Raw genomic sequence first — 27,103 nt, forward strand, 5'->3', positions numbered from 1 at the left:
CAGTCACCCAAGCTGGGCACTCGTGGTGTGCCCTCTGTTTGGGCTGAGTACACCCTTCTCTTTTGGTTGAACTTTGGTTGCTGTTGGCAGATCAACGGGAGGGATTTATCCAGGCCAGTTAGCTGCAAAGACTGGCTGTGATGACTGGTGACCAACCTCTGCCCTCCACGGAGGATCAGGTGTTCATGGGCTGTGCAGTGGTGCTCTGTCATGGTCTGTAGCTGTCCCCTGGGTATGCTGCTGGGTGGTGCAGGCCAAGGTCAGCCCCTTCTGCCTGGGTGAAACACATTGCACCCAAGGTATCCTGCCTGAGCTGTAAAGCAATCTGAGGTGGCTGCTACTTGTGCTGGGCTTGGAGATTCCCAGGCGAAGCCAAGCTGTGACTCTAATCTGGCTGCCACTAGTGCCAGCCTGGAGCTCACTGAGGCCAGCTGTTGCTGGTTTGAGAGGATTTAGGAGTCAAGACCAGTCATTCTTCTGCAAAAGCAGCCTTGGTGGGCCCGTAAGTTGGGTGGGGTAGAGCCTCTGTGGATCTCCAAGGTGGGTCACACTGTTAGCCAGGTTGATGGAGTCTCAGATATAGCACCTGCCTACCGGCTCTTTTGGGGGAGGGCTCAGCAAAGGGACAATGGCCTCTGCTTGCCCCGATGCAGACACTTCAGTCTCTCCCTGTAAACCACTGGTGCCCTTCAAGCTGCCACCCTGTGCTGGAGCTCAGAGGGAGTGAGTCAAGAGTAGGCGAGTCCGTGTGTGGGTTCCCCAAGAGGAACTTCTTAGGAATCCAGCAGCCTCCACTGACTCAATCCCTGCTGGTTTTCGCAGCCAGAAGTGGGAACTTATCTTCCTGGCACTGGAATCCTGGGCTAGGGGGCCTGGTGTGGGTCTGGGACTCTTTGGTCCCAAGGTTTCCCTTCCGATTTTTCATCCATGTGGGTATGGGGCCAGCCCATTCTGCGTCCACAGTCTGGATGCATGTGGTTTCTTCAATTCCATAGTTGTCAGACTTCCATTCAACTCGATTTCTGAGGTTCCTGAATGATGGTGGTTCTATACTTCAGCCGTAATTTTGATGTGGCTGTGTGAAGAGGCGAGCCATGTCTGCCTATGTTGCCCTCTTGACTTGAAGCCACAACTTTTTTTACAAAAGATTTTATTCATTTATTTTCAGAGAGAGGGGAAGGAAGGGAGAGAGAGAGGGAAAGAACATCCATCACTTGCCTCTTGTACACGCCCTGTCCTGAGATGAGCCCGCAGCCCAGGCACGTGCTCTGACTGGGGATCAAAATGGCCACCTTACACTTTGCGGGATGATGCCCGACCCCCAGAGCCACACCGGCCAGGGCACAACTCCTAATACTCGGTGTGACATAGTGGGCAGCACACACAGAAGACTTGCTGCTGGCCGAAGTGTGGTGCTGCTGGTCTCGAGGAAGGGCCCTTGTGCAGTCATTGGAGCTGTGAGCTGGATTAACCTTTCCCCCACAGAGCACCGTTTTTACTTTGAAAAAACTGACAAACTGGTTGTTCATACTTGAATATTCAGTAGATACGTTCTAGAGAATTAATAAGGTGTATCTCTCCAAAGAAAAATAACTTAGCTGCCTCCTGCGAAAGCAGTGCCAATGATTAAATTTGAGCTTTTAAGCAAAAATTAGAGTTTTGAAAACTTGTACCTTCCACTGTGAGCTTGATAGCTTTCCAATTCTCAAATATTATCTTGATGAGATCAGATATTAATGAGTGAAATTTTTAAAAAATATTGTATAATGAAATGTGTCAGCATTTAAACGATTAGCATAATTCAGTGAGTCAGTATTTTCCAAAAGACTAGTCTAGTGCATGATATTACAAAATCATGCATGGGTGAAAGATCCATTCAAAGTTCACAGTGGACCAGTGGATTTTTTTTTTTCCCAAACGATAGGTGATAGTTTACTTAGAAAATTACAGACGTAGTAGACGTGAGCCAGCTGGGCTGCGTGGGCTCAAGAAGTGAGTTACAGAGGCAACTGAAGGGCCCTGGAAGCTTAGGAGAGACAGAGGCGAAGGTGACAGGTGACGTGCCCAAGGCGAAGGAGGGGAAAGGGAATGGTGTGGGCGTGCCCACGAGGGAGTGCTCACCTGGGTGTTCAGGTAATAGAGCATGAAAAGGTCACTGACATGATCGGATTCCACGCTACAGCTAACTTAATAAAAACTACCCCTTGTTGACTTTTGGCACAGTATCAGAGAAGAATCTTTTCTAACGACGTATCCGGGTCAAGGTCGATACAGATGTATGAAGCAGACAGGAGAATCTAGCTACCTTCTATTAAACCAGACATTAAAAGAGATTTACAGAAATGTAAACAGTGCCGTTCTCATTAAATTTCTGGAAGATAGTTATTTTTCATAAGATGTACGTTAACGTGAAATGGGTATGCTATTTTCACATAAATAGATTTAAAACACTTTACAAGTCAATTTCTCTCTGAGGTGGTCAGTAAAAGAGTCCCAAGACCAAAGTGGCTGGGAACTGCCAGTGTAATTAATTCTTGTCTGTAGTAAGAATCATTGTAATCTGAGGTGGTTAAAAAAAAAGTGCTTCCACGGAGGACTTGAGAAGGGAGTGCATTCTGGAATTAATGTTAAGAGACACTGGGGGGCAGTGGGGAAGAGACTCTCCCAGGCACATGAGCACGGGCTGAAGACTCTGAGTCTCCCCTCTGTTTAAAAGTAGTTTCTGTGCACTGTAGAGCGTTTGCACAGTGTAGAGGAACGCATACTAGAAAAGAAGTCATCTGTATTCTGACCATCTGGAGACAACTGTTACTAATTTGATTTGTTAAGTTAAACTGCTCACTGCTTCTTGTGCCAAAAAGCAAGGGAATGAGAAGGACGCAGCAGCCAACTTGCAGGTTCCAGCGAGGTTGGCTTTGGTCACTTGGTTAAAGTGTTTTCCGAGAGACTTTTCCATTGTGAAGTTACTCCTTTACTCTTTGTACTTAGTAAGTGTTTTTGTAGGGAGATACGTTGAAACTGCATTCCTCATCGAACTCTCCATTTATTAAAGTGGACTGGGAATTTCCTTTTACTCAACAGTTTAAAAATCTCTTGCTGTCATCAGCTGGATGCTAACATTGGCGGTGGCTGGTGACAGCTCCTTCAAATGGACTGCCGTGTCCTTTTAACTTCCTTGTTTTTTGGCACAATAAGCAGTCCGCAGTTTAACTTAACCTTTCGTTACCCATTTTAGTCCTCTTTTGATGACATTCTAGAGTGCTTTGTTCTTAAAATACTGGTTACCTGAATATAACATATTTCCATAGTTTTTGACTAAAATAGGCACCAACTAGATTTTTAAAAGTCATTTAACCTCAAAACAGCACTTACTTTTGAAAAACACCTGTAGTATCCGTATTTACCTACCTGTTTTCTGTTGCACATCATCTCTATGTTAACTAAAGTAATGTAAAAATCAAAGCAGCCTTTTTTCACAGGGTGTGTATCCCTTCCCACTAGACCGATGTTAGAATATTAGGTTAATATATTTGTTTCTTCATGCCTTGAGTTTGTTGATTATTAATTAGGCTATAAAAATACAGTGTAATAATACTAAAGAATAAGAACATTTTAATACTCTTGTAACTATGTTCGGATGATATTGTACATAACATTTTAATGCTAATACTTAAACAGCACCCTAAACTTGAAGTGCCTCTTTTTGCTTAGACGAAAGTGGCTGTTTTTCAAAGTATTTGGAAACATATTTCCAAAGTATTTTCCCCGTGCTTTTCATTAATTATTTAGTAATACTGAAGTCTTTTGGTTTAAAAATATTTTAAAACTTATGGCCAGCATATTATGCAAATAGATTCTACCTAGTATATAATACTAGATAATGTTAATTAGTTACTTTTTATCTGTGTCCTTTTTGTCATTGCAGTGTTATTCATGACTTTAGCAACAGACATTCACCAAACACCAATTACTATAATAATGGTATTAGTAATAATAATTCTTTACTTTTACTGAATATTCACTGTTAAATTGGATATCTAATGCCATTAGCTATAAGATACACAAATTTTTATGTAATGCTAAAAGTTGCCGATTAAACTGTTACCATCCATTGTGAAATGCAGCCTAACTTCACAAATGTTGAAAAGTAAGAAGCTATTACTTTCTGAATTGATGGCGTGGCACTTAACATGTTAATTCATTTAATTACGGCAGTCCAAGGAGATGGGTGCCATCATTATGCTCGTTCTTGTATATAGATAAGGAGGCTCAGCCTCATGGAGAGATTAGGCGACTTTCCCTGGCGACACAGAAACATCGAATAGCGCTGCTGGGTGGGGCCGGCGGAGCGGGATGGTTCTGCTGGAGAGGGAGCGGTTCCTGACGGAGCTAACCAGGCTCTCTCAGAAGTGCCGATGGTCGGGCAGTGTGTTCATCACCCTCAAGAAGTACGATGGCCGAACTAAACCCATTCCGAGGAAAGGTTCTGTGGAGGGCTTTGAGCCCTCACACAAGCGTCTGTTAAGAGCTACTGATGGGAAAAAGAAGATCAGCACAGTGGTGAGCTCCCAAGAAGTGAGTAAGTTTCAGATGGCTTATTCAGACCTGTTGAGAGCTAACATGGATGGGCTGAGGAGGAGGGACAAAAAGAGCAGGAGCAAGAAGAGCAAAGCAGCACAGTGAAGAGTACGATTCCCTGTTTTCACCAGCTGACCACGGAATTGCTGTTTTTCCTCTGGGTTTACTTTTGGCCACAAAGCTAGGTTTCCGATTCCCCTGCGTTAACTGTTTTCATGTGAGATTAGGGTCGTTTGGGTGGAAGAAGAGCTGTGATGTTGACAGGGTGGCTATGAGAAGCCTGGCTGACTGGTCTGTGTTGCCCAGTTGTATACCCCTGGGTTATGGTTTAAAGCCTCTGCGGCCACCTGTGTGAAGAGCAGTGTATCATTACACTTGCCTGTGTATCAGCATAGACTATCTTTTATTTATTCCTTTCCCCTCCCCATGGTAGTAGTTCCTGACAATAATGACTGATTCTGGAATGATAATGATTATGAGCAGGCTTTTACCCCAATCTTCTAGGTGATTGGAAGGAATTAAAACTGGAAAATTTCATGAGAAGTTGTGTTAGCTCATGGGTATTCTTCCCAACTGGTTATATAATTTTATCACCATAGTATCTGTAGTAAATTTGCATGAGTTCTCATAGTCAAATGAGAGTTTGCCTAAGCACTTTCGGATAAACATATTACAAAATTAAGAATAAAGATTGTAAGTTGATGATATTTGATTATGCCCTTCAAAAAAAAATCAAATAGATTTTCGAGCAGAGATCCTAACTCCAGAGTCCCACTCTCAACTCTGTACCATACTGCCTTCAGCCAAGGTAATTAAAATAAATACAACCTCTTAAACACTGTAAGTAATTCATGGCAAACGAAGGAGAGAGGAAGTAAATAATTTATGCTATAGTATGACAAATGCCTTAGTAGAGAGGTACATAAGAGACTAAGGGGACACAGAGGAGAGATTGTTTAACTCTGTCTGAGGAGGTACCAAGTCCTCTTCTGTCCTTCCTACGACAAACAGATATTATAGTTCAAAAATTATGTTTAGGTTCTTCTAACCCTCCTGTGATTTGGCTGTGTTTTGATCTTTGATCCTTCCTGGTACCACTATGCTCTTTAAAACACTCGTCTAAATAATATCTAAACATCAAGATTCACAAGATATATCTTCTTAAAATGAATTTATGAAAAAATAAAATGTTCAAAGCATCTAAATAAATGAAGTTTAAATTTAATGTTTTGACAGGTGCTGGGGAGAATTTGGAGAATACAATGGCAGCCTTTCGGCAGTAAGTGTATAAGACTATTCTTTTACCATTTATCTTTAAAGCGATGATGGCTCACAGAGTGAAGCTAGCACACATGTAGCATCCACCTGTGATGGTTGTTTCTATTTCATGAAAGTTACTTTTTTATGTAGTTAGTCTGAAGTGTTACAAATAGTATTTGGTTTCTCCATAATGGGAAAAAACTGAACCAGAGGTTTGTAATAAAAAAATACTATAGTTCCGAAGTCGAAAGAAGACATTTGTAACAAGGAACATACTGTGTGTAATGCTAATTAGTCTTGGAGAGAAAGAGAAAGGGGGAAAATGAAACAACTGTTATACCAGCTGCTGTTTATGAATAGGATTATGTGTCTACTTAGTAATTCTTGTACAGACCTGAGCCTGTTAATCTGGCCTAAAACAGGGAATGTGAAAAGTTAAACCCCATGAAAGACGTTACCTAGCCATATTGATTTTCTTATATAATTCTTAAGGCATTTTTATGTATATAAAGACAGCTGGGGCAGCAGGAGAATTTGGCTTATGTTTTTGTTCTGCTCCTCGTCATTCAGAGACACCTTAGAGACACGTCTTTTCCTGTTACCAGGTTGAAAAGTACTGCTTCTCCATATTTTAGTTTCATCGAAGTCCTGTCCCCCTGGATTTGTCATAGCTTGCTTTTCCTCTCCTATAATATGATGCCTTTTTACTATCATCTCAAAAGTCTCTTACAGCTTTAAAATGCAGTCTCTTTCCTCCAATCACAGACTGTGAAACAGAATACTTTATTTTCTCTACTGAGGTTTTATATTTAGCTAGCTAGCTATAGCTGAATGTGTGTATAATTTCACATGTACGACTTCCACACACACATTTAGATGCACAGTTGGCACAGCACAAGCATTATGACATGGACGGGAAGACGAGAAGATGCAGGAGAGAGTATTAACAGTTGGTGTGGGAAACCCTGTTAAGAGTAACCATAAAATTGAAAAGATACCAGGACTAGATGAGCTATGATGTGGTAAAGAGGAAAAGTGTGAAATGTTTGAGAGGACCAGGTATGTCTGGGAAATTGAAAGGACTCTAAGAATGCATGGAAAATTAATTCATTATATTATAATGGAGCTAAAGAAACAACTAGGACTGGCAAAGAAATAATTGTGAATCACAATTTATAGAAAATTCTGTATATGGCTCTTCAGTAAATTTTTGGAAACAAGAGTCTTTCCTTATTGATCTCTCAATCCCTAACATCTAGCTCTGGTGCTAACAGGCTCCTGCTAGTTGCTTGTTGTGGCCACTGACCAGCAGTGACAGCAGAATGCTGTGGATGGCTCATCGACACACGAGAAAAACACGCACGGAGACAGCCATGTCCTGTGGGGAAGTAGGGACGGAATGGCCACTCTCTCTAGTGGGGAAAGCACCCCGTCCCCGTTCCCCACCCCCCCCCACCCCCCGCCAGCGAGGCTTTTTATTGGTTTCTTTTGCATAAGAATTCAGGTAAAGCTCATTACTCGTTTTTAGGAAGTAAGAATCAAACAATAGATAACAACAAGGAAGTCTGAGGGCCTCTTTTGAATCAGGGTCAAAGAGCTGTAAAACTTTGAGGAACAAACTTACTCCTTCCTTGGAACCTTATCATTCAACTGAGAGCATTCTAAACAAAGCAGGTTTCATAGGATTTTACATATTCTTTCTCAGAATATTCTTTCTTCACCCGGGAAACCCACCCTTTCCAGCACAGGACTGCACCACCCTCTGTCATTGTTTCAGGCTTAGGTGGAGCAAGGGAACTAAGGCAACCAAGAGATAAGGAGATTTTCTCACAGACAATGAGGACTCAGGCTTTGTCAAAGCTGAGGGGCGAGGGTCCATCACCCCCTTTTGCTGTAGCCCCCAAAGTCCTTCCTTGGGGGGCCTCCCATGTGATTTTGCCTGTCTTAGGTTGCTCCCCCCTTAGGGAATCTTACCCGTCATTGGCTAACTGACCAAGCATTGGGGGCCAGGCAGGGTGAAGTAAAAGGAACAGAAGAGGTGCTTTTGCCAGGGAGATTAGCTTTTGTCTCCTTGCTGGCTTATGGTCCAAGGTCACTCCCTCAGCCTTAACCTTGGCAGGGGTTACAGCTTCTGATACCAGGCAGGGCAGTTCCCAACAGTTGCTCGCTAATGAGATACACAGAATAGGGCACTCAGAACAAAGCAGAATATTAGCAGAAGACAGATGAAGGAGATAGAACCCCATCCATAATAAACAGAGCCAAAATCTAAGGAATTATACTACCCACACACAGAGTCACTAAGCCCTTGAGTATGTAAAATCTGGTTCTTAAGAGCTAATAAAACTAGGTTATTAAACCAGGCTGCCTTTGTAAATACCCATAGGACAGTTTGATCCCTTTGGTATTAACTTGAATGGTAAGAGAAAAAAACAAATTGTATTAGCAGTAGCTAGAAGTAAAAGTTGGCAGACAGTCAAAGTAATTAATCAGCAACCTGAATCTCATGATAAATTTTTTAGACTATCTAATTAATATAATAGTAATGGTCACATCAATGAAATGGGAATGATAATACAACCACAATGTTGTGAGCAGGAAATGAAATTCAAATAAATTCCTTACTGTGACTTCCCGTTGTAAATTGTATGCATTCTGTGGAGTTTCAAGTAATTTCACATCTTCTTTTAAAGCTAGAGTTTAATTTCTTTATCTGGAAATGTTGAGTCCTGGCTCCCTAACTTTTTTCAGGGGTTGTCATCAGCTTCTCAGAAATGTAGCTACAAAATATCTGGTGTTTCAATTGAAGTAGTGCATATTGTTATTTATGGAAAAATTTGGAGGCAAAAGTGATAAATTCTTTTCTTGCTATTTTCTAGCTATTTTTATATTAAATTAGGGATAATTTTATTAGGATAATTTATAAATTGTCCTAGATGCACTTACTGTTGCTCTAAATTTTTATTTATTAGCTTGTTCATAAGAGGTAAGCATGCAATAAATAATGTTTTGCATGTAACTCTCAAACATTTAAATAAATAGCATTTCAGCTAAAGGCAAGCTTTATACTTAGAAAAATTTCCTAGGTAATAAGTAAGTATACTTTTTTTATTATTTGTTCATGTAGTTTCCATTTTTATTTTTTTAATATATAATCTTTATTATATTTCCTTCCATGACCATTTAGTCCCCTTATATCCCCTCCCCCCAGCAACCACCACATTGTTGTTCATGTCCGTGAGTCCTTTTTCTTTTTTGCTCAATCCCTGCACCCCCTAACCTCCCCACCTAATTTTTTTTAAATACAGGAAAATACAGATAACCCCTGCTCTTCCCCTGTCTTCACACACTCATACAAAAAAGAAAGAAAGAAAAGAAAAGAAAAAGAAAGCAAGACATGCTCTTGACCAAAAATCAGTAGTATCATTTTTTACCTTTTACAAAGGACAGAATTTATTTCAGAACTGTTCATTAGCTACATATGTTACTTACAGTTTCTACAGATTTTATCCTTTTTAAAAAAAATAAACAGTATAACAACAATATTTAAGGAAATTAAAAAATACAGAAAAAAAGAATTTTTCCAACCTAAAAACTGTTTTTGTGTGCTTATTCCTCCATTGATTTCATTTTTACACATGTCTGGCCCTGACAAAGGCACATTGGCAAACATTGTCTTTTAAAGGTGGATATCCTTTAGAAGAGGTCACTTAAAGCTAACAACTTAATTATTTACATCTTAGTAAGAATTACATTAAGGAACCAGGCTGATTGGCTTGTTTCCTTTAAAAACTGGTGATCAGGGCACGGATGGGGAGGGCCACTTAAAGAGGAGCAAGGGAGCAGGTTTGAGACTGTGGCACAAGGCCCGCAAGTAGCCATTGGGACTTTTGAAATGAGATGCTTGTTGGGGGTGGATCATTAGAAGCAGGTGAAGTAAGAAAAATGGGGAATATTTAAAATCATTAGATCTGGGATGGCCAAGGATCTTCAAAGTCATCTAATCCAGCTCATGACTGGATGGTTGCATTTCTGACAATTTGGTTCTTTCTTTTTTGACCAGTGAATTACCACTTTTTTGAGAAACATGAAGAAACTTACTTAATAGTTAAAACTTGATTCTCTAATTGTTACATAATATTTCAATATTATGTGTTTTAGGTTAAGTACTATATACCAGAAGATACATTCACCCCATTTGGGAGAGTCACAGTCCAAATAGGAATCATGAGTGCTTATGCATTTTAAAAGAATGTTAAGTTTCTCTTAGGTCAAATTCCTGCTTTAATTCATTCCATAATTCTTTTTTTTTTTTTTTTTACAAAATGTATTCATAATGTAAGCGTTCTTATTTTTCCATTATAAAAGTTTAGGCAAGTTCCCTGGCTGGCGTAGCTCAGTGGATTAAGCGTGGGCTGCAAACTATAGCATCGCAGGTTCAATTCCCAGTCAGGGCACATGCCTGGGTTGTACGCCATGGCCCCCAGCAACCGCACATTGATGTTTCTCTCTCTCTCTCTCTCTCTCTCTCTCTCTTTCTTCCTCCCTTCCCTCTCTAAAAATAAATAAATAAAACCTGAAAAAAAAAGCTCAGGCAGGCATACCTCATTGTGTTTCACTTTCTTGTGCTTCACAGATACTGCATTTTGTTTTGTTTTGTTTTGTTTTCACAAATTGAAGCTTTGTGGCAACCTTGCATTGAGCAAGCCAGTTGGCTCCATTTTTCCAACATTTTGTGTTTCTATATCACATTTTTGTAATTCTTGCACTATTTCAAACTTTTTTATTACTGCTATAATTCTTAAGATGATCTCTGATCAGTGATCTTTGGTTTTAACTATTGCAGTTGTTTTAGGGTGCCGTGAACCACACCCATGTGAGACAGTGCGCTTAATCAGTAAAGGCTGTGTGTGTTCCGACTACTCCACGGGTATTCCCCATCTCGCTTCCTTTTCGGGCCTCTTTATTCCCAGAGACACAACAATATTGAAATTGGGCCAATCGATAACCTTACAATAGCCTCTGTGTGTTCAAGTAAAGGGAAGAGGTACATGCTTCTCACTTTAAATCAAAAGCTGGGAGAATTAAGCTTAGTGAGGAGGGCACGTTGAAAGTGGAGACAGGCTGAAAGCTAGTCCTCTTGCCCTCAACAATTAGCCAAGTTGTAAAAGCAAAGGAAATATTCTTGAAGGAAATTAAAAGTGCTACTCCAAAGAACACATGAATGATAAGAAAGCAAAACAACCTGATTGGTGATATGGAGCAAGTTTTAGTGGTCTAGATAGAAGATCAAACCAGCCACAACATTCAGTTGAGCCAAAGCCTAACCCAGAGCAAGGCCCCAACTCTGCATTTAAGGCTGAGAGAAGTGAGGAAGCAGCAGAAGAAAAGTTTGAAGCTAGCAGAGGTTGGTTTCTGAGGTTTGAGAAAATAAGCTGCCTCTATAGCAGAAAAGTGCAAGGAGACGCAGCGGTGCTGATGTGGAAGCTGCAGCAAGTCACCCAGAAGATCTAGGTAAGATAATTAATGACGGTGGCTGCACTAAGCAGATGAGCTGTGTAGATGAAACAACCCTATGTTGGAAGAAGATGCTGCCTAGGACTCTCATAGACAGGAGAAGCCAATGCCTGGCTTCCAAGCATCAAAGGACAGGCTGCCTCTCTTTTTAGGGGCTAATGCAGCTGGTGACTTTAAGTAGAAGCCAATGCTCATTTACCATTTTGAAAATCCTAGGGCCCTAAAGAATTATGCTAAATCGACTCTGCTCATGCTCTAATAATGGAACTATAAATCCAGGATGACAGTATATCTGCTTACAGCATGGTTTACTGAATATTTTATATCCACTGTTGAGACTTACTGCTCAGAATAAGAAAGATTCCTTTCAAAATTTATTGCTCATAGACAATGTACCTGGTCACCCAAGAGCTCTGATGGAGATGTACAATGAGACGAATGTTTTCATGCCTGCTAGCATGACATCCATTCTGCAGCTCAAGGATTAAGGAGTGATTTCAACCATCAAGCCTTATTATTTAACAAATATTTTGTAAGGTTATAGCTGCCGTAGGTAATGATTCCGCTGATGTACCTGGGCAAAGTAAATTGAAAACCTTCTAGAAAAGATGCACTATTCTAGATGTTAAAAACATTTGAGACACATGGGAAAAGGTCAAAATATCAACATTAAAAAGGGTTTGGAAGAGTTGGTTCATTTCATCGTGGATGACTTTGGGGGGGTTCAAGACGTCAGTGGGGGAAATAACTGCGGATGTGGAGGAAACAGCAAAGGAACTAGAATTGGAAGTGGAACCTGAAAACGTGACTGAATTGCTGCAATCGTGATAAAACGTTAACGTATGACGAGTTGCTTCTAATGGCTGAGCAAAGAAAGTGGTTTCTTGAGAAGGTGGTTTCTTTAGAGTTTATTAGATGGAATCTAATTTCCATTAGAAAGAAAGAAATTTCTTTCACTCTAAAGTGAAAAAAATGGAAAATAATTAAAATAGTGTTGTCATTGTGGGATTACGGTTAAATATTTTCATCTGAAAATATTTCAAATATTCCTTAGAAGAGTGCTCTGATATGCATACAATCTAATGTAGGCAGAGCCTACTCCTGGTGAAGATGCTGTCGAGGTGGTTGAAAGGACAGCAGAGAATTTAGAGTATTACACAGACTTAGTAATAGCAGGGTTTGAGAAGATTGATTCCAATTTTGAACGACTTTCTGCAGTGGATCAAACACTATCAAACAGCATCATATGCCACAGAGAAATCATTCATGAAAGGAAGAGTCAGCCAATGTGGCAAACTTCATTCTTGTCTCATTTTAAGAAATGGCCGCATTCACTCTGACCCTCAGCAGCGACCACCTGGTTGGTCAGCAGCCACTGACACTGAAGCAAGACCCTCCACCACCAAAAAGATTGTGATTCACTGAAGGTTCAGATGATGGTTAGCAGTTTAAAAAGTATTTTTTAATTTTAATTAAGGCAAATACATTGTTTTTTAGACATAATGCTTTCGCACACGTTTTTGAAGTGGATGCCTTGGCAATCAAAGCTTAAGTCAGCTACTTGCATTACAAGAAAAAAAAAAGTTAGGGCTTACATTACACTGTAGCTTTGTAGTAGGTTTTGAAATCACAAAGTGTGAGTCTTCTACCTTTGTTCTTTTTTTTTTTTCCAAGATTGTTTTGACTGGGGTTTCTTGAGTTGCCATATAAATTTTAGGTTGGATTTTTCTATTTTTTTCAAAAACATCATTGGGATTTTGAGAGGAATTACACTGAATCTGTAGATCGGTGTAACATTTACATGTAACAATGTTAAGTACTCTAATTCATGAACATGGGATGTTGTTCCATCATGTATCTGCTTTTTAATTTCTTTCAGCAATGTTTTATAGTTTACATCATACAAGTCTTTTACCTCCTTGTTAATTTCTAAGATTGTTTATTCTTTCGATGCTATCATAAATGGAATCGTCTTATGATACCCTTTCTAATATGGACTCTCCCCTTTTTTTCCCTCTTTGCTTAATTGCTCTGGCTAGAATTTCTTTTTTATTTTATTTTATTTATGTATTTTTAGAGAGACAGGAAGGGACGGAGAAAGAGAGAAACATCAATCTGATGCCTCTTGCATGCCCCCAACTGGGGGCCTGGCCCACAACCCAGGCCTGTGCCCTGACTGGGAATCGAGCCAGCAACCTTTCAGTTTGCAGGCTGGCACTCAGTCCACTGAGCCACACCAGCCAGAGCTGGCTAGAATTTTTTTTTCTTTTCTTTCCCCTTTTTTTTCTTTGTCCTCTGAGGCATTTTATTTGCACATATGTATTACATCTCTAGAAAAAGAATCCCAGGATTTTCCCTCCTGTGTGTTTTCATCTTGCTTCTTCATGGTTCTTGATGCCTGCTGAGGTTGTCAGTACAGTGAGCCAAACCGACAGGACAGAAGCAGGTGGTTCTGCCATTTTCCTAGATACCGGAGTTGCTCGTCAGATCTGGGGCTGATTACACTACACTTGTTCAATCTGCCTGTATGGTTCACAACAGTTTTTCCAGCCCTGTGGTCAATACTCTCAAATTCTCCAGTGGAGCCATGCTTCATTATCACAGAAACCAGACAATGACTTTGGTGCACGGCCTGATAAGAACCTGGCGTTTGCCTCTCTTTTTGACATTGTTGGTACTCTTGAGAGCGTCCGTCAGGACATTCATGCACACCATTATGGTGGCACAGAAAGGTGTCAGAAAGGGCTAGAATTCCTAATATTCTACTGAACTAAAGTGGCAAAAGCTGGCATCCTTTTCTTGTTTTTCACTCCTTTCATTTAATAGAAATGTAGGCCATTGGGCATTTACTTGCCCAATGTTACACAGCAAGTTAGTAGCAAAGCAGGAACTACTCCCAGATCTCTTAACTCCTGATCCAGTGTTCTTTCCATTATATGGGTAATAGAAATAGGGTAGCTGGTTATAGAAAGGAGGCCACATGATTCCTTATCATTTTTTTAAAGATTTTATTTCTTTTTAGAGAGAGGGGAAGGGAAAAAGAGAGGGAGTGAAACATCAGTCTGTGGTTGCCTCTGATGTGCCCCGCACTGGGGACCTGGCCCACAACCCAGGCATGTGCCCTAACTGGGAATCGAACCAGCAACCCTTTGGTTCACAGGCCGGCACTCAATCCACTGAGCCACACCAGCCAGGGCTGATTCCTTATTCTAAGTTCACTTAAAATATTTTCTCATTAGTAAATCATAATAGATGATAGTATTTAGAAATTTTAGCATTATGGGATTTTTTGATGTTTGATTTATAATTCTGAATTTTACATCTGATACCTGTAACTTCAATGTTGAAGAACGTCATTATTCTTTGCATTTCTTCAGTGCGGTAACAATTGGAACTGACATGCTGGAACTGGACTGCCACATCACAAAAGATGAGCAGGTGGTTGTATCTCACGATGAGAATCTGAAGAGGTCAACTGGGGTCAATGTAAACATCTCCGATCTCAAGTACTGTGTAAGTATGAAACGCACGATACACTAATATCTAGTAGAGGTGAGGGCCGGTAAGATTTTTCAAAACAGTATCAGAGAGTGCATCAACAAATAATTTTTTTAAATGATAGTGATTAAATAATGAATGTCAAAGGAAATTTTAGGAAACTATTCAGAGTTTCAATGAAGATGTATTCGCTATGTACATATGTGGAAACTTAGTTTTATAAGTATTTTCTTCTCTTTTTAAAAAAAAGATTATTTATTTTTAGAGAGAGGGGAAGGGAGGGAGAAAGAGGGAGAGAAACATCAGTGTGCAAGAGATACATGGATCAGTCATTTGCTTCTCGCACGCCCCCAAATGGGGACCTGGCCCACAACCCAGGCATGTGCCCTGACTGGGAATTGAACCAGCGACCTTTGGTTGGCAGGCCAGTAGGCAATCCACTGAGCCACACCAGCCAGGGTTAATTTTATGTGTTTTAACAAAATTACCGAAGCCCTAAAATTACCAAAGTCTAGCAAAACTAGTAGAGTTCAACTTGCCTGAAGTATTCTTTAATTTATTTGATTCAGATTAAATATGTAAACTGGTTTAAGTCTTAAAGTATGGGCAAGAACCCTCTAACAATCTTATTTTAGTGGTTTATGTGCTCATTATACTAAATACTGATAGACAGAAGGAAATATGCTCAAGTTTGCCACTTAAAACTTATGTTAACATGTATGTATACCTTGTATGTTTATATAGTTGTCATCCTGCTGTGTATTATATATATAGTATTTTTAAACATTTTGGCATGATACAGCTGTTTCTTTTTAATAGACTTGAGTTTTTACAGTAGTTATAGGTTTACAGCAAAATTGAGGAAGAAAGTACAGAGAATTCTCACATAACCTCTGACCTGACATAGGCACAGCCTCCCTCCTCCCCCACTATCAACATCCTGCACAAGACTGGTACATTTGTTACAGCTGATGAACCTACGCTGACACATCAGCATCACCCAAAGTCCATAGTTTACATCAGGCTTCACTGTTGGTGTTACACGTTTCATAGGCTTTAACGGTAGTGTCGTACAGAATGTCATTGCCCTAACCTTCCTGCACCCCCCAATCCCTGACAACCACTGAGCTTTTTACTGTCTCTGTAGTTTTGCCTTTTCCAGAATGTCATAGTTAGAATTGTACAGTATTGAGGCTCTTCAGATTCCATGTTTATTTTTCATAAACATTTCAAATGACTGCAGTTAATCCATTGAGTGAATATATAGTTATTTTAACCATTCCTCTGTTGTTGGACTTTTGGATTAATTCTAAGTCTTCACCATTATAGTTAACACTGCACTGAACAACTTTATGCATAAAGATAAAATTTTCTCTGTGCTTATATGCTTATATAACTTTAAGATATATAAATATATATTTACAAACACGTATATTTATATTTATTAAATATTTATATTTATTAAATATTTATATAAAGATAACCTCTATATTTAAAATTATTTCCCTAAATAAACTCCCAGCAAAGAAATTGTTGGGTAAAAGATTAGGAATGTTATCTTGAAAAGATTAAGAATAATACATGTTGAAAGTTGCTATTGACAGCTTGCTTTTAAAAGTGTTTAAAAGAGTTCTAGAATCTGATACTAGAAGAATTCTCATTTCACTGTACTGTTACCATTATTTGGGCATTATAATTACACCAAACATTTCCTAATTTACTAGATTAAATTTTAGTTAGCATTTATTTATATGCATTTAAAGATACTTCTATAGGATCTTAAGTAATTTTTTCCTTCGAACTATCTATTTTTAACATTTATCTACTGAGATCTTTGTATATTTATTTTGATAAAAGGTCCATATTAAATAATGAAGATTTCTTGTAGGCTGTGAAACTAAGTAATTATATGATTAATTTACTGTTGGGAATGTTCTGCTAAAGGGTGCCCTATATAGACATGTGTAGTGTTTGTTTTTTTGAAGAAGCAAATCTTTATTTCTTAAGACATTCAAATACTTTTGCTTTTTTGAGAGCTAACTTTTTTCAATTATATCTTTTAAAGGAACTCCCAACTTACCTTGGCAAACTGGATGTCACATTTCAAAGAGGTAATATTTCCCATTTACAACTTAAACATTTATATTAAACTGTATTCATTTATGCTGAGAATTAGATATACAGGTGAGTTCTCTCACAGAGTGAGTTCCAGCTAAAAGTACTGCCCTCCAAACTTCTTCTCTCAGGCCTACCGGCCTGAAAAACCTTGACCCCGAAATGGTGAAGTCCAGAGATTTAATTGGTCCATTCTGTTAAATTTATGTACAGTTAATTTAAACCTAAATACTAATGACAAGAATCCCAGAAATTATTAGGGATACTTTGTACCTCTAAAGCTTCTGATTCTGGAATGTTACTGTAACGTACAGTCATCATAAATTAAGTAAATGAATAAATGAAAAGAAATTGAAGGGACCCCTTTCAGGTCCTTACTGATAGTCTCACATTTGAGTCTATGTTACTTAGGTATTCCATATTTTAAATTTTAAAAAGAATTCTATCACTGAAATAGACCATCCATTTCCTAGTCATCTTCACATTTTAATCACCAGCATAGCAGTTTCCTTTCCTTTGAGGGAAAATGTCTTATGAAGAAACGTGTCCCTTGGCCCCCATTTTCCGGGTACATTAGAACGGGGTGCGTTAGAGCGGAAGATGCACTGTGGGGAGATACAGGCCACTGAACAGGCTCAGGCTCCCTCACTGCCCCGGTTCAGCCTCCTGTTTTGATGATGCAAATGCAGTAACTTAGTAAAGTGATAAGATGTTTCATGGCATGGTCCATGGTGTGGCTCGCATATAGTTAAAACTTTAATTAAATGTCAAGGATCTATTGATATTAATTTTCAAAAATACCTGTAACTGCTCTGTGAATTAGATTTAAAATTGGCCAGTAAAATTTCTCCTTGGAAAGTTTTAGAAAGGCAAAGAAAAATTAGAAAATTGTTTAAATTCACTACCTCTAAGTGATATTTAGATCTGATGTTCATTGATTTCTGCCTTCCAAGTAAGCATCAAGAAGCTGTGTTGGTTCGAGGAAACACTGTTTCCATTCTTGGAATTAATAGTATTACACTCGCCAACTTTTCTGATATTTGTGTCAATTGTCGACTTGTGAAGGTTAAGAAAATTGCATAAGAGAAGTTTTTCTGTTTTTCTCTTTGTAGAGCAAAGCCCCACAAAGATTAAAAGATCTTTTCAGAAAAAATGTTTTAATGTTTTCTGGTTTTTCTACCTCCCTCATAAAGTCATAATACTCTTGAATGTGAAGAGACCTTTGAGACCATCTGATTCGGTCTCTTCCTGTTACAGATAAGGATGCTGGCCTAAAGATGTAAAGTAAGGTCGTGCAGCTGGTAAATGACAGAGATAAATGGCCTTGAACCTAGATCTCCTCCTTACCAGGCCGGTGTTCAGCCACACCTTATTGCCTCTCCACCCGGAGCCTCTTCACATGCCTTATTCATAGCAATGCCATGTCCTCTCAAGTTTCAGACAACTGTAAAAAATAATTTAGTTCATACTGCATTCAACTCATTAACTTAAGAAGTTTGCAGTATTTGAAACAGACTGATACATAGTACTGTATAAACTTGACTCAGATTAGGCAAAAAGCTGTTCAGTTTTTTTCTGTCCCATTTCTCTGCTCAGAACGCTTGCTTATTTTAAATACTGGTGAGAGAGAAACTACCAGCTCTCAGAGGAACACGCGCATCGAGCCTTTTTGTGGTTCACGTCTTTACGGGAGAAGGATCGTGTTTTCTCTTAAAGGTGCTTTCGTGTGCTGCAGGTTACGTTAAAAAGAAAACATAAAAATGTGTTAACCAAAGAGTTTATTATTTATTCTACTTACTTGAAAGTAGTCCTTTTTCATGGAAAAGAATACTCTGGATAATCTAATGACCAGTGTTAAACTTCTAGCATGCTGTGCAGGCTGCTTCACTCAACACATCCTATGGCATACATACTTGCTCAGCATGCTTTTTTTTTTAAATGTTTAAAAAGTTTTTCAATTATACTTGACTTTCAGTATGATATTAGTTTCTAGCATTCTTGTTTGTTATTTTCCCTTTTATTTTCCACCTGGTTATCCTCTGCGCAGAACAATACTAGGGACAAACTTCTTTCTCCGGTTCCTTTTTTTTTTTTTTAACATTCTCTGCAGGCTGAGACATCTAATTTAATTATCTTCACTTTATCACACTTTTTTTTCTTAGCACATTTTAATTTTCTTGTTTCCCCCACGATTTGATGCAATATCATTTTGGTGTAATGGGTCACTTTGTTGTTCCATAGTTTTTGTCTGTTTGGCCTTTTTCTAGGTTGATTCTTACGTATATCTTACTTGCATGAGAATATCTATTGCCCATGGCAATTCTTTTGGTTGCTGAATTAATTTTTCCACACTTAACAAGCTAACAAAATCATTTTTGACTAGAACAGCACTGTCTAAAGAGAATTTTCCTTAGTGATACCGATTTTTTTTTCCCGCACTGTCCAGCACGACAGCCAGGAGCCACAGGTGGCTAGTGAGCACTTGAAATGTAGCCAGTGCGTCTGAGCAGCTGAATTTTTAATTCTATTTAATTTTAATTTAAATAACCCTGTGCAGCTAGTGACCGCCATACTGAATGTATAAAACCAGAACATCGTGTTCAGACTTTTTAGGTAATAAGTAACAGAAGCTAGTTTATACCAGCTTGAGGGGAAAAAACACAAGATTTATTTTATTATCAACTATCTAGGATGATGGTGGCTCTGACATTAAACGTTATTGGATCCAGGGGTACCGAAAAGACTCTTTTCGCTTCATTTCATGGTTCTGCTTCTCTGGGGTCTTACCTTTTTCTGCTGTAGATGGATTTTGCCCGTGGGGCAGGGAATGTGATACTGACAACTGTAAATTCACATGCTGCCTGCACTGTGACCCCAGGGGAAAAAGGAGATCTCCCCTCTGAGCTTCAAGGGGAAGGTTCTAGAGAAAGAAACCAGTTGGCCCAGTGTGGGCCATGTGTCCACCTTGAAATATTCACTGCGGATAAAGAGCTTAGCTATTATGATTGGCCAGACCTAGGTCATGTGCCTGCCTCTGAGGATGAATGGTCCTGTTTTTGACAGCCCAATGTATTAACATAATTAATTTTGTAGTCTATGATCAGTTTAAACTCTTTAGTTATAAGTGCTAGAAATCCATTTCAAGATAGCTCAAGAAAAAATTTTAAAGAATTTATTGGTTTTCATAACTGAGAGGTCTAGAGGTTATATCCCCTCGGACATGAGTGATTCCAGTTGCTCAAACAGTAATAGGTCTCTGTCTTCATTTTTTTGTTCTGCTTTCACTTGTTAGCTTTGTTTTTAGGCACACCTTCTCCACGTAAAGAGGGACTTCCGACAACGTCAAAAGTACATGATCCATCCAGCTGAGGATTTCAGGAGTCCTCTCCTAGTGTCTGTGCTGTTATGCATACAGGGTGTTGTACTCTCTGTGGCCATGGATACAGAGCCAAATGATTGACAGTCCCATCAGAATGACCCAGAGCCCCATCTGACTTGCAAGGAGTAAGAAAAAGACAATAGGAATAGGATACAGAACAGACAAAATAATAACAGATTTTTCCTTTTTTTTATCTTATTCATATAAGCCTTTATTATAATTAATGTCCTGACATAGATTTAATTTACTTTTTGATATGCTCTTTTGCTTTGATTTGCTTTTCTATAAGGGTGAAATAAAGGATCTTTCACTGTTATTCACAGATTAGTAGAACTGCAGTTTCAGAGGGAAGGGGAAATTTTTATAATAGTTACCTAGTATGGATAGTATATTATGTAAACAATTAGAGGAAAAGGGGACTAGGGAGAGAATAAAGAAAATAACCCTCAGAATGTATAAAAGTGTTTAAAAATCCTCTTCTAATCTTTTCATGACTCGGTTTTCTTTGAGTTGCGCTGCACGGATACAGTTCTTCAACACATTACTGAGTTAGCACGTTTTTTTCTTGCTGAACATATTATTCTCAATCTCTGAAAAAGTCAGTGATGATATCAGAGCAGAACTTTGGAAACAATCTCAGTATCCACTGGTAGGGTATAGACAAGGAAAAAATATTTTTCTTTCTATCCTTCTAGACTCTCAGCTGGGAGTCTAACAAAAGATAGATTAATAAGAGAAAAACAAGCAGAAGTTTATTACTGTGTATATCTCATGGGAGAAACTCAGAGATGGCTGCAACCTGAGTTTATATAGCATCTTAAAAAAAATAAAACCCAGTAAATTTTCAGATAAGTGACGAGATGAAGGAAAAAGACTTTGAGTTTCTGGGGGCAGGCTGTGGGAAGGTAACTACAGGGGAGAACAGCGGAGGGTAAAGACTAGTCAGTGGTTGTTTGGCAGAGTCCTCTGGTGCTGATACATCTCTAGGGTTGTTGGTGATTGGTTTTTGTACAAATTTAAGTCTTGTTTTAAGGCAAATAGGGGAGGGCAGAGAGCCTGTTTTATACGTATCTGCTTTTCTCAATTGCCTTCAGTTCGAAATAATCCTTATACCAAAGCAGCATATTTTGGAGTGGCAAACACTGATACATTTTAATGGGAGTGGTTCAACTAAAATAATTAAATTGATGTATGGCTACTCAATGGAGGGTTTTATTTATTTATTTATTTATTTTAATTGATTTTAGAGAGAAAAGGAATGAAGAGACAAGGACAGAGAGAGAAACATTGATTTGTGCCACCTATTTATGTATTCACTGGTTGATTCTGGTACGTGCCCTGTCCGAAGGTCAAACCCATGACCTTGGAGTATGGGGATGAGGCTCTAACCAACTGAGCTACCCAGCCAGGGCTCAATGGAATATTTTTAAAACCTTTAAAATAATAGTTATAGAATAAGATTGGTGGATTCTATCAATGTTGGTATCATGGTCACGATACTTTATTATAGGGTTACCATCAGGGAATCTGGGTAAAGAGTGCACAGGGCTTTATGTATTATCTCTTACAACTGCATGTGAATCCACAGTTACCTCAAAGAGTTTAATGAAAAACTTTAAAATCATAGTTATAAATACAGTGTATTAACATGCAATATTTATTTTTTCCTCATGTAAAAGGTCAGGTTAAAATCTGTAGGTATACTATAATTCTATTAAATTATGCACAGGAAAAAAAGGGTAGCGGTACACCAGTGGTCACAGTGGTTATATCTAAATTGCATTTTAGCTGATTTTTTTATACTTCTAATCATTTTATAAATGCCCTATTATGACCACTACTTTATCTCTTGTAATCATCCAAAAAAGTAAGTTATCTTTTAAAACTACATTTAAAAACCTTGTTTCCTCAGCATGCCAGTGTGAAGGAAAAGACAACCGCATCCCGCTACTGAAGGAGGTCTTCGAGGCCTTCCCCAACACTCCCATCAACATCGACATCAAAGTCAACAACAACGTGCTGATTAAGAAGGTACTGCAGGCGCTGCCTCCTCTGGGTGTGTTGCCTCCGATTCCACAAACTGATAAAGTGACCTCCTAGATCGATCGTGTTCACGGAAATGGGGCGATGCCCCAGATGCCCCAGGGGTCCGTGCTGCTCAGGGGCCCCGGTGGGAGAGACCCCTGTGCCGCAGGGAAGCCTGTTCTCGGAGTCGTTGCGTCTCGGTCGTGGGCAAAAGTGAGCTCCCGAGAACCAGCAGCGCCCGAGTTTATGTGATTAACTTCTAGTTTAACTTGTTTGGTGTGTAGTCAGTAAGTGTCAAATTACCGAGTAGTTGTGTTCTGTTAGATAAATCATATGATGGTTAAATGTAAGTAATTTCTTACATTTTATAAAATAATCTGATTTTATACATTGCTTCTTCCAAAATTGTGTGCTGTTCACTGGCAGATAGTTATAACCTAGTTTTTAAAAAGGAAATAATGTAAGTGGATTTGTAGGTAGTCATGTGCATAAAAGTCTGGATTTTCGTTTGCAGGTTTCCGAGCTGGTGAAGCAGTACAGGCGAGAACACCTGACAGTGTGGGGCAATGCCAGTTACGAGATTGTAGAGAAGTGCTACAGAGAGGTAATTCTTCAGAAGGTGGTACAGAATGACCTTTGTTGTTATTGTATGTCTATAAGTGGTAAGTTATTACAGTAATAGTTGTTTAAAATTATCTTATTTCATAGCCTTGATATGAAAACCAATGGTACTGGGTGAAAGCAACTAACCAGAGTTTGCTAATGGAGATAATGGTTCATAGATAATCGATTTAATAGAGAAAACGGACCTTGCAGCTAAAGTTCAGTATAATTGGACTGGCTTACAGGATTACTGTTTCCACGTGCTGGTATTAGTTGTTTACCAACAGTTTGCCGTGTACATTCTAAAACAAAATATTCCTATCTGTTAAGGCAATTTGTAAGGTAATTGAATTTTTGGTGTACTTTTTAAAAAAAGATTTTATTTACTTATTTTTAGAGAGAGGAAAGGAGGGAGAAAGAGGAAGAGAAACATCAATGTGTGGTTGCCCCTCACATACCGGCAACTGGGAATCCAGCCCACAACCCAGGCCTGTGCCCTGAGAATCGAACCAGTGACCCTCTGGTTCACAGGCTGGCACTCAATCCATTGAGCCATACCAGCCAGGGCGAATTTTTTTGTGTAATTTTTTTTCATTGGAATTTTTATTTTATTTTATTTTACTTTATTTTATTTACAAAGGTTTTTAAAATTTTATTTTATTTTAATTATTGCTCAAGTACAATTTTCTATCTTTTACTCCCATCCCAGCCCACCCACCCAGCCCTCTCCACCTTCCTCCCATTTCCATCCGCCCCTAGTTTTTGTTAATGTGTCCTTTATACTTGTCCCTGTAAACCCTTGCCCTTTTCCCCTGAAATTCCCCTGAAATTCCCTCCCCCCTCCCCTCTGAACACTGTCAGCCTGTTCTCTATTTCAGTGTCTTTGGCTATATTTTGCTTGTTTCTATGTTTTGTTGTTTAGGTTCCTGTTAAAGGTGAGATCCTATGGTATTTGTCTTTCACCGCTTGGCTTATTTTTTTTATTTATTTTTTATGTGTGTGTGTGTAATTTTTAATTAAGAAAAAGTATTTAGTCCTTCAGCTGTAGCTCAAGCTTTTCTTTGCCTCAAATCAATCAAATTAAGCCAAATAGTGTCAATCAAATTAAGCCAGGATCATGATTATCAAGTAGTGTAAGAAGTAAGGTCATCCAACGCTACTTAGCTTCTGATTGAAGAAACTGTATCTACAAGAATTAGTTTTGATATGTGTTGAAATGGTATGCTAAGACTCTATAAGCAAGTTTAGCTATATAGTCAACTAAGAGAATTTGAAATTCAAAATGTTAAAAAGTCTTAAGGCTCAAGGACTCTTCTGGAGTACAAGGGATAGTGCAGAAGAAGTACGACAGAAGTAGCAATTCCGAAATACGACAAATACTTTTTGGAAGACCTTCCTTCCTAGCAAACGAGGCAAAAACATAGATCCAAGGTCAGCAGCATTACACTAAAGGTACAGTCGAGGCCCTCATCAAGGGAAGTGAGCTTTGTTTATGTGCAGCAGCCTCTCCACCCTCCCCCACCGGCAGCCTGGCATGACTCTTTGCAAGTACCCGTTGCTGCTGTTAGGTCTCGGGTTCCAAAGTTGCATGCGTTCAGAAGGCCAGCCCCCAACCCCATTTTCCCCATAAGCCCTGTTATTCTTAAGATATGAATCTGCAGAAATCAGAAACTCGTGTATTGTGTCGCAGCTGGCACACCTGCCTATAAATACGCTGAAGATACACAAAGCAGCATATAGACATAGGGGGAAAAGAAATCCTCAAACTTATTTACTCTATTTTTAAAACAATAAAGACGTGGGTAATTTAGAGCTAATATTTAAAATAAATTAATTTTTGTATGATTTTTAATATATTTTATACAGAAAATTCAAATTTATCATAATTTTTATTTGTTTTAGAGACAAATCTAGGAGGACCCAGGGAGATGGGTGTTTGGGGAGCTGTTCAAGGGGTATGGAGTGTGCATGTGTAAGAAGGAAAGGGTTCATGCCTACAGGAAGCTGGCGTTCTGAGGGCTTGGGGATCTTAAATGCTTTTTCCAATAGAAGCCTAAAATGGTGGTTAAATTCTTGGACTAGTTTACAGAATCCTATTTATATTTGATTTATAATGTAGTTGAAAGATGATGTATTTGCAACAATTTAATATATTTCTATATATAGATAGAGTTATGTATTTTTCAACAGGAGTAAGGTTACTGTTTCACACCATCATTTCTTTGTCTTGTTCCATTAGATTTGGTGGATTTAATCCCTGGTGGTAAGCACTGTTACCAGCAGACAGAAGTGGGACTATAAGAATACAGAGCAGGGAATACAGAAACTTTAATATCATCAGTTAACACTGTAGGGCTCCAAGACAGGCACTAACCCATTTGTGACAGGCGAGCCATTTCTTTTTCTTTTCTTTTTTTTAATTATTTATTTTTAGAGAGGGAGATAGAGAGAGAGAAAAATATCAATGTGCGGTTGCTGGGGGTCATGGCCTGCAACCCAGGCATGTACCCTGACTGGGAATCAAACCTGCGACACTTTAGTTCGCAGCCCGCGCTCAATCCACTGAGCTACACCAGCCAGGGCTGTGAGCCATTTCTAAGTGTGGTGTGTTTGGATACTGATAATTCAGGGACTACTTTTAATAGATGTCAAGATACACTCTTGGGAAATTTTGAAGGTTGTGAAATAATCCCCTTTATTCGAGCAATTATAAAGTAACATAATATTGTCTGTGTCTTTTAGAATTCAGACATTCCCATACTCTTCAGCCTGCAGCGTGTTCTGCTCATTCTCGGCCTGTTCTTCACTGGTCTCTTGCCCTTCGTGCCCATTCGAGAGCAGTTTTTTGAAATCCCAATGCCGTCTATCATATTGAAGTAAGTGGTTACCTGTTTTTGTCGATTGCAGGAGGACTAAGACAAAGGTCCTTAATATCAATATTAGTGATAAAGGATAGATTGCTGTAGTTATTTCCATGTTTGATTAACTGACCTATGTTAACAATACTATGTTTTAAAAATCCTCACCTGAGGATATTTCTTTGTTGATTTGAGAGAGAGAGAGAGAAAGGGAAATAGAAATATCAGTGTGAGAGAGAAACACTGATCTGTCGCCTCCCATAGGCACCCCTCCTGGGGATCGAACCCGCAACCTTCTGGTGTATGGGACACTGCTCCTGCCCACTGAGCCACTTGGCCAGGGCAACAGTGTTTTTTGACATAATTAAGACACATTCTCTAAAACGGATAATAAAGGATTATAAGTATTTAATCTGGACCCATCTCATGTAACAATGACTTTCTTAAAATTAGGTAAAAAGAATTGAGCTTAATTGTTGAAGTTTAATAATTCTCTTACTCTAACATGCAATAACAATTGCCCTCCACCTTCCTTTCTTCCTGATTCATTGACAAATATACAAAGCTGAACTTCCATTAAACTTCTAATTCCCCACTAGTATGAATACGTTAGGAAGCAGAACAACTGCCACCACAGCAACCCCAAAACCCTCTGGAGATGGGAGAGACGGAGAAGGATAGAATGAGTTTATCTCAGATACCTCCGTGTATGCCTAACTTCTCGGCAGGGTATGAAGCCTTGCTCTTCACACACTAATTTACTGCAAAGAAAAAAATGTAAAACACTTAGCATTGCCTGGCAAATAATAAGCACTCAATAAATGATAGTTTTTCCTCATTAAATTATCTTTATCATTATTTTTAAAGACAGATAGCTTTATCTCATGATCTTGCACCCTCAGAATGTTATTTCTAACTATAAATTTGTAATAATAACCACCAAGCCATGACAAAGGAATTCAGAGTTCCTGGGGAAACTGCTTAAATGTGATTTCACCTGCATGAAAACTGTTTTCATCCCCAAACAGAACGTTAGAAAAAATCAAGCTGAAATATTAGTCGTTAATCATTAGAAAATACTGGTAAGCAAAGCAGTTTGGTCAGTACCTTTGTATTCAGCATCCATGTTTCTGGCCAGTTTGAGGTTTTTTGTTCTGTTTTGTTTTGTTCTTAAGATTCTATTTATTTATTTTTAGACAGAGGGGAAGGGAGGGAGAAAGAGAGGGAGAGAAACATCAATGTGTGGTTGCTTCTCATGTGCCCCCCATCA

At 38.9% G+C, this 27,103-nt stretch overlaps 2 protein-coding genes and 1 pseudogene across 2 annotated transcripts in view; 2 read left to right on the forward strand and 1 right to left on the reverse strand.

The window, feature by feature from the left end:
• GDPD1 (glycerophosphodiester phosphodiesterase domain containing 1) overlaps nucleotides 1-27,103 on the forward strand; it is a 42,055-nt gene that overhangs the window by 9,583 nt on the left and 5,369 nt on the right. Inside the window, exons 2-7 of the mRNA XM_028521576.2 lie at nucleotides 5,815-5,857; nucleotides 14,733-14,868; nucleotides 16,919-16,964; nucleotides 22,260-22,378; nucleotides 22,887-22,976; nucleotides 25,718-25,851. Of these exons, the coding sequence (XP_028377377.1) occupies nucleotides 5,815-5,857; nucleotides 14,733-14,868; nucleotides 16,919-16,964; nucleotides 22,260-22,378; nucleotides 22,887-22,976; nucleotides 25,718-25,851 (568 nt within the window). The remainder of the gene's footprint in view (nucleotides 1-5,814; nucleotides 5,858-14,732; nucleotides 14,869-16,918; nucleotides 16,965-22,259; nucleotides 22,379-22,886; nucleotides 22,977-25,717; nucleotides 25,852-27,103) is intronic.
• Nucleotides 4,331-5,275, forward strand: LOC118502182 (signal recognition particle 14 kDa protein-like). Its single transcript, XM_036033578.1, has one exon. It carries the CDS (start codon nucleotides 4,354-4,356, stop codon nucleotides 4,681-4,683), a length of 330 nt encoding a protein of 109 aa, XP_035889471.1. The 5' UTR covers nucleotides 4,331-4,353; the 3' UTR covers nucleotides 4,684-5,275.
• LOC114503977 lies at nucleotides 13,633-14,341 on the reverse strand (annotated as a pseudogene).

The sequence above is a fragment of the Phyllostomus discolor genome, chromosome 8 (assembly GCF_004126475.2).
Source record: "Phyllostomus discolor isolate MPI-MPIP mPhyDis1 chromosome 8, mPhyDis1.pri.v3, whole genome shotgun sequence".
Taxonomy (NCBI): Eukaryota; Metazoa; Chordata; class Mammalia; order Chiroptera; family Phyllostomidae; genus Phyllostomus; species Phyllostomus discolor.

Excerpts from the sequence above, each read along its gene's own strand:
- LOC118502182 (XM_036033578.1), top strand. The coding sequence starts at position 4,354 with ATGGTTCTGCTGGAGAGGGAGCGGTTCCTGACGGAGCTAACCAGGCTC.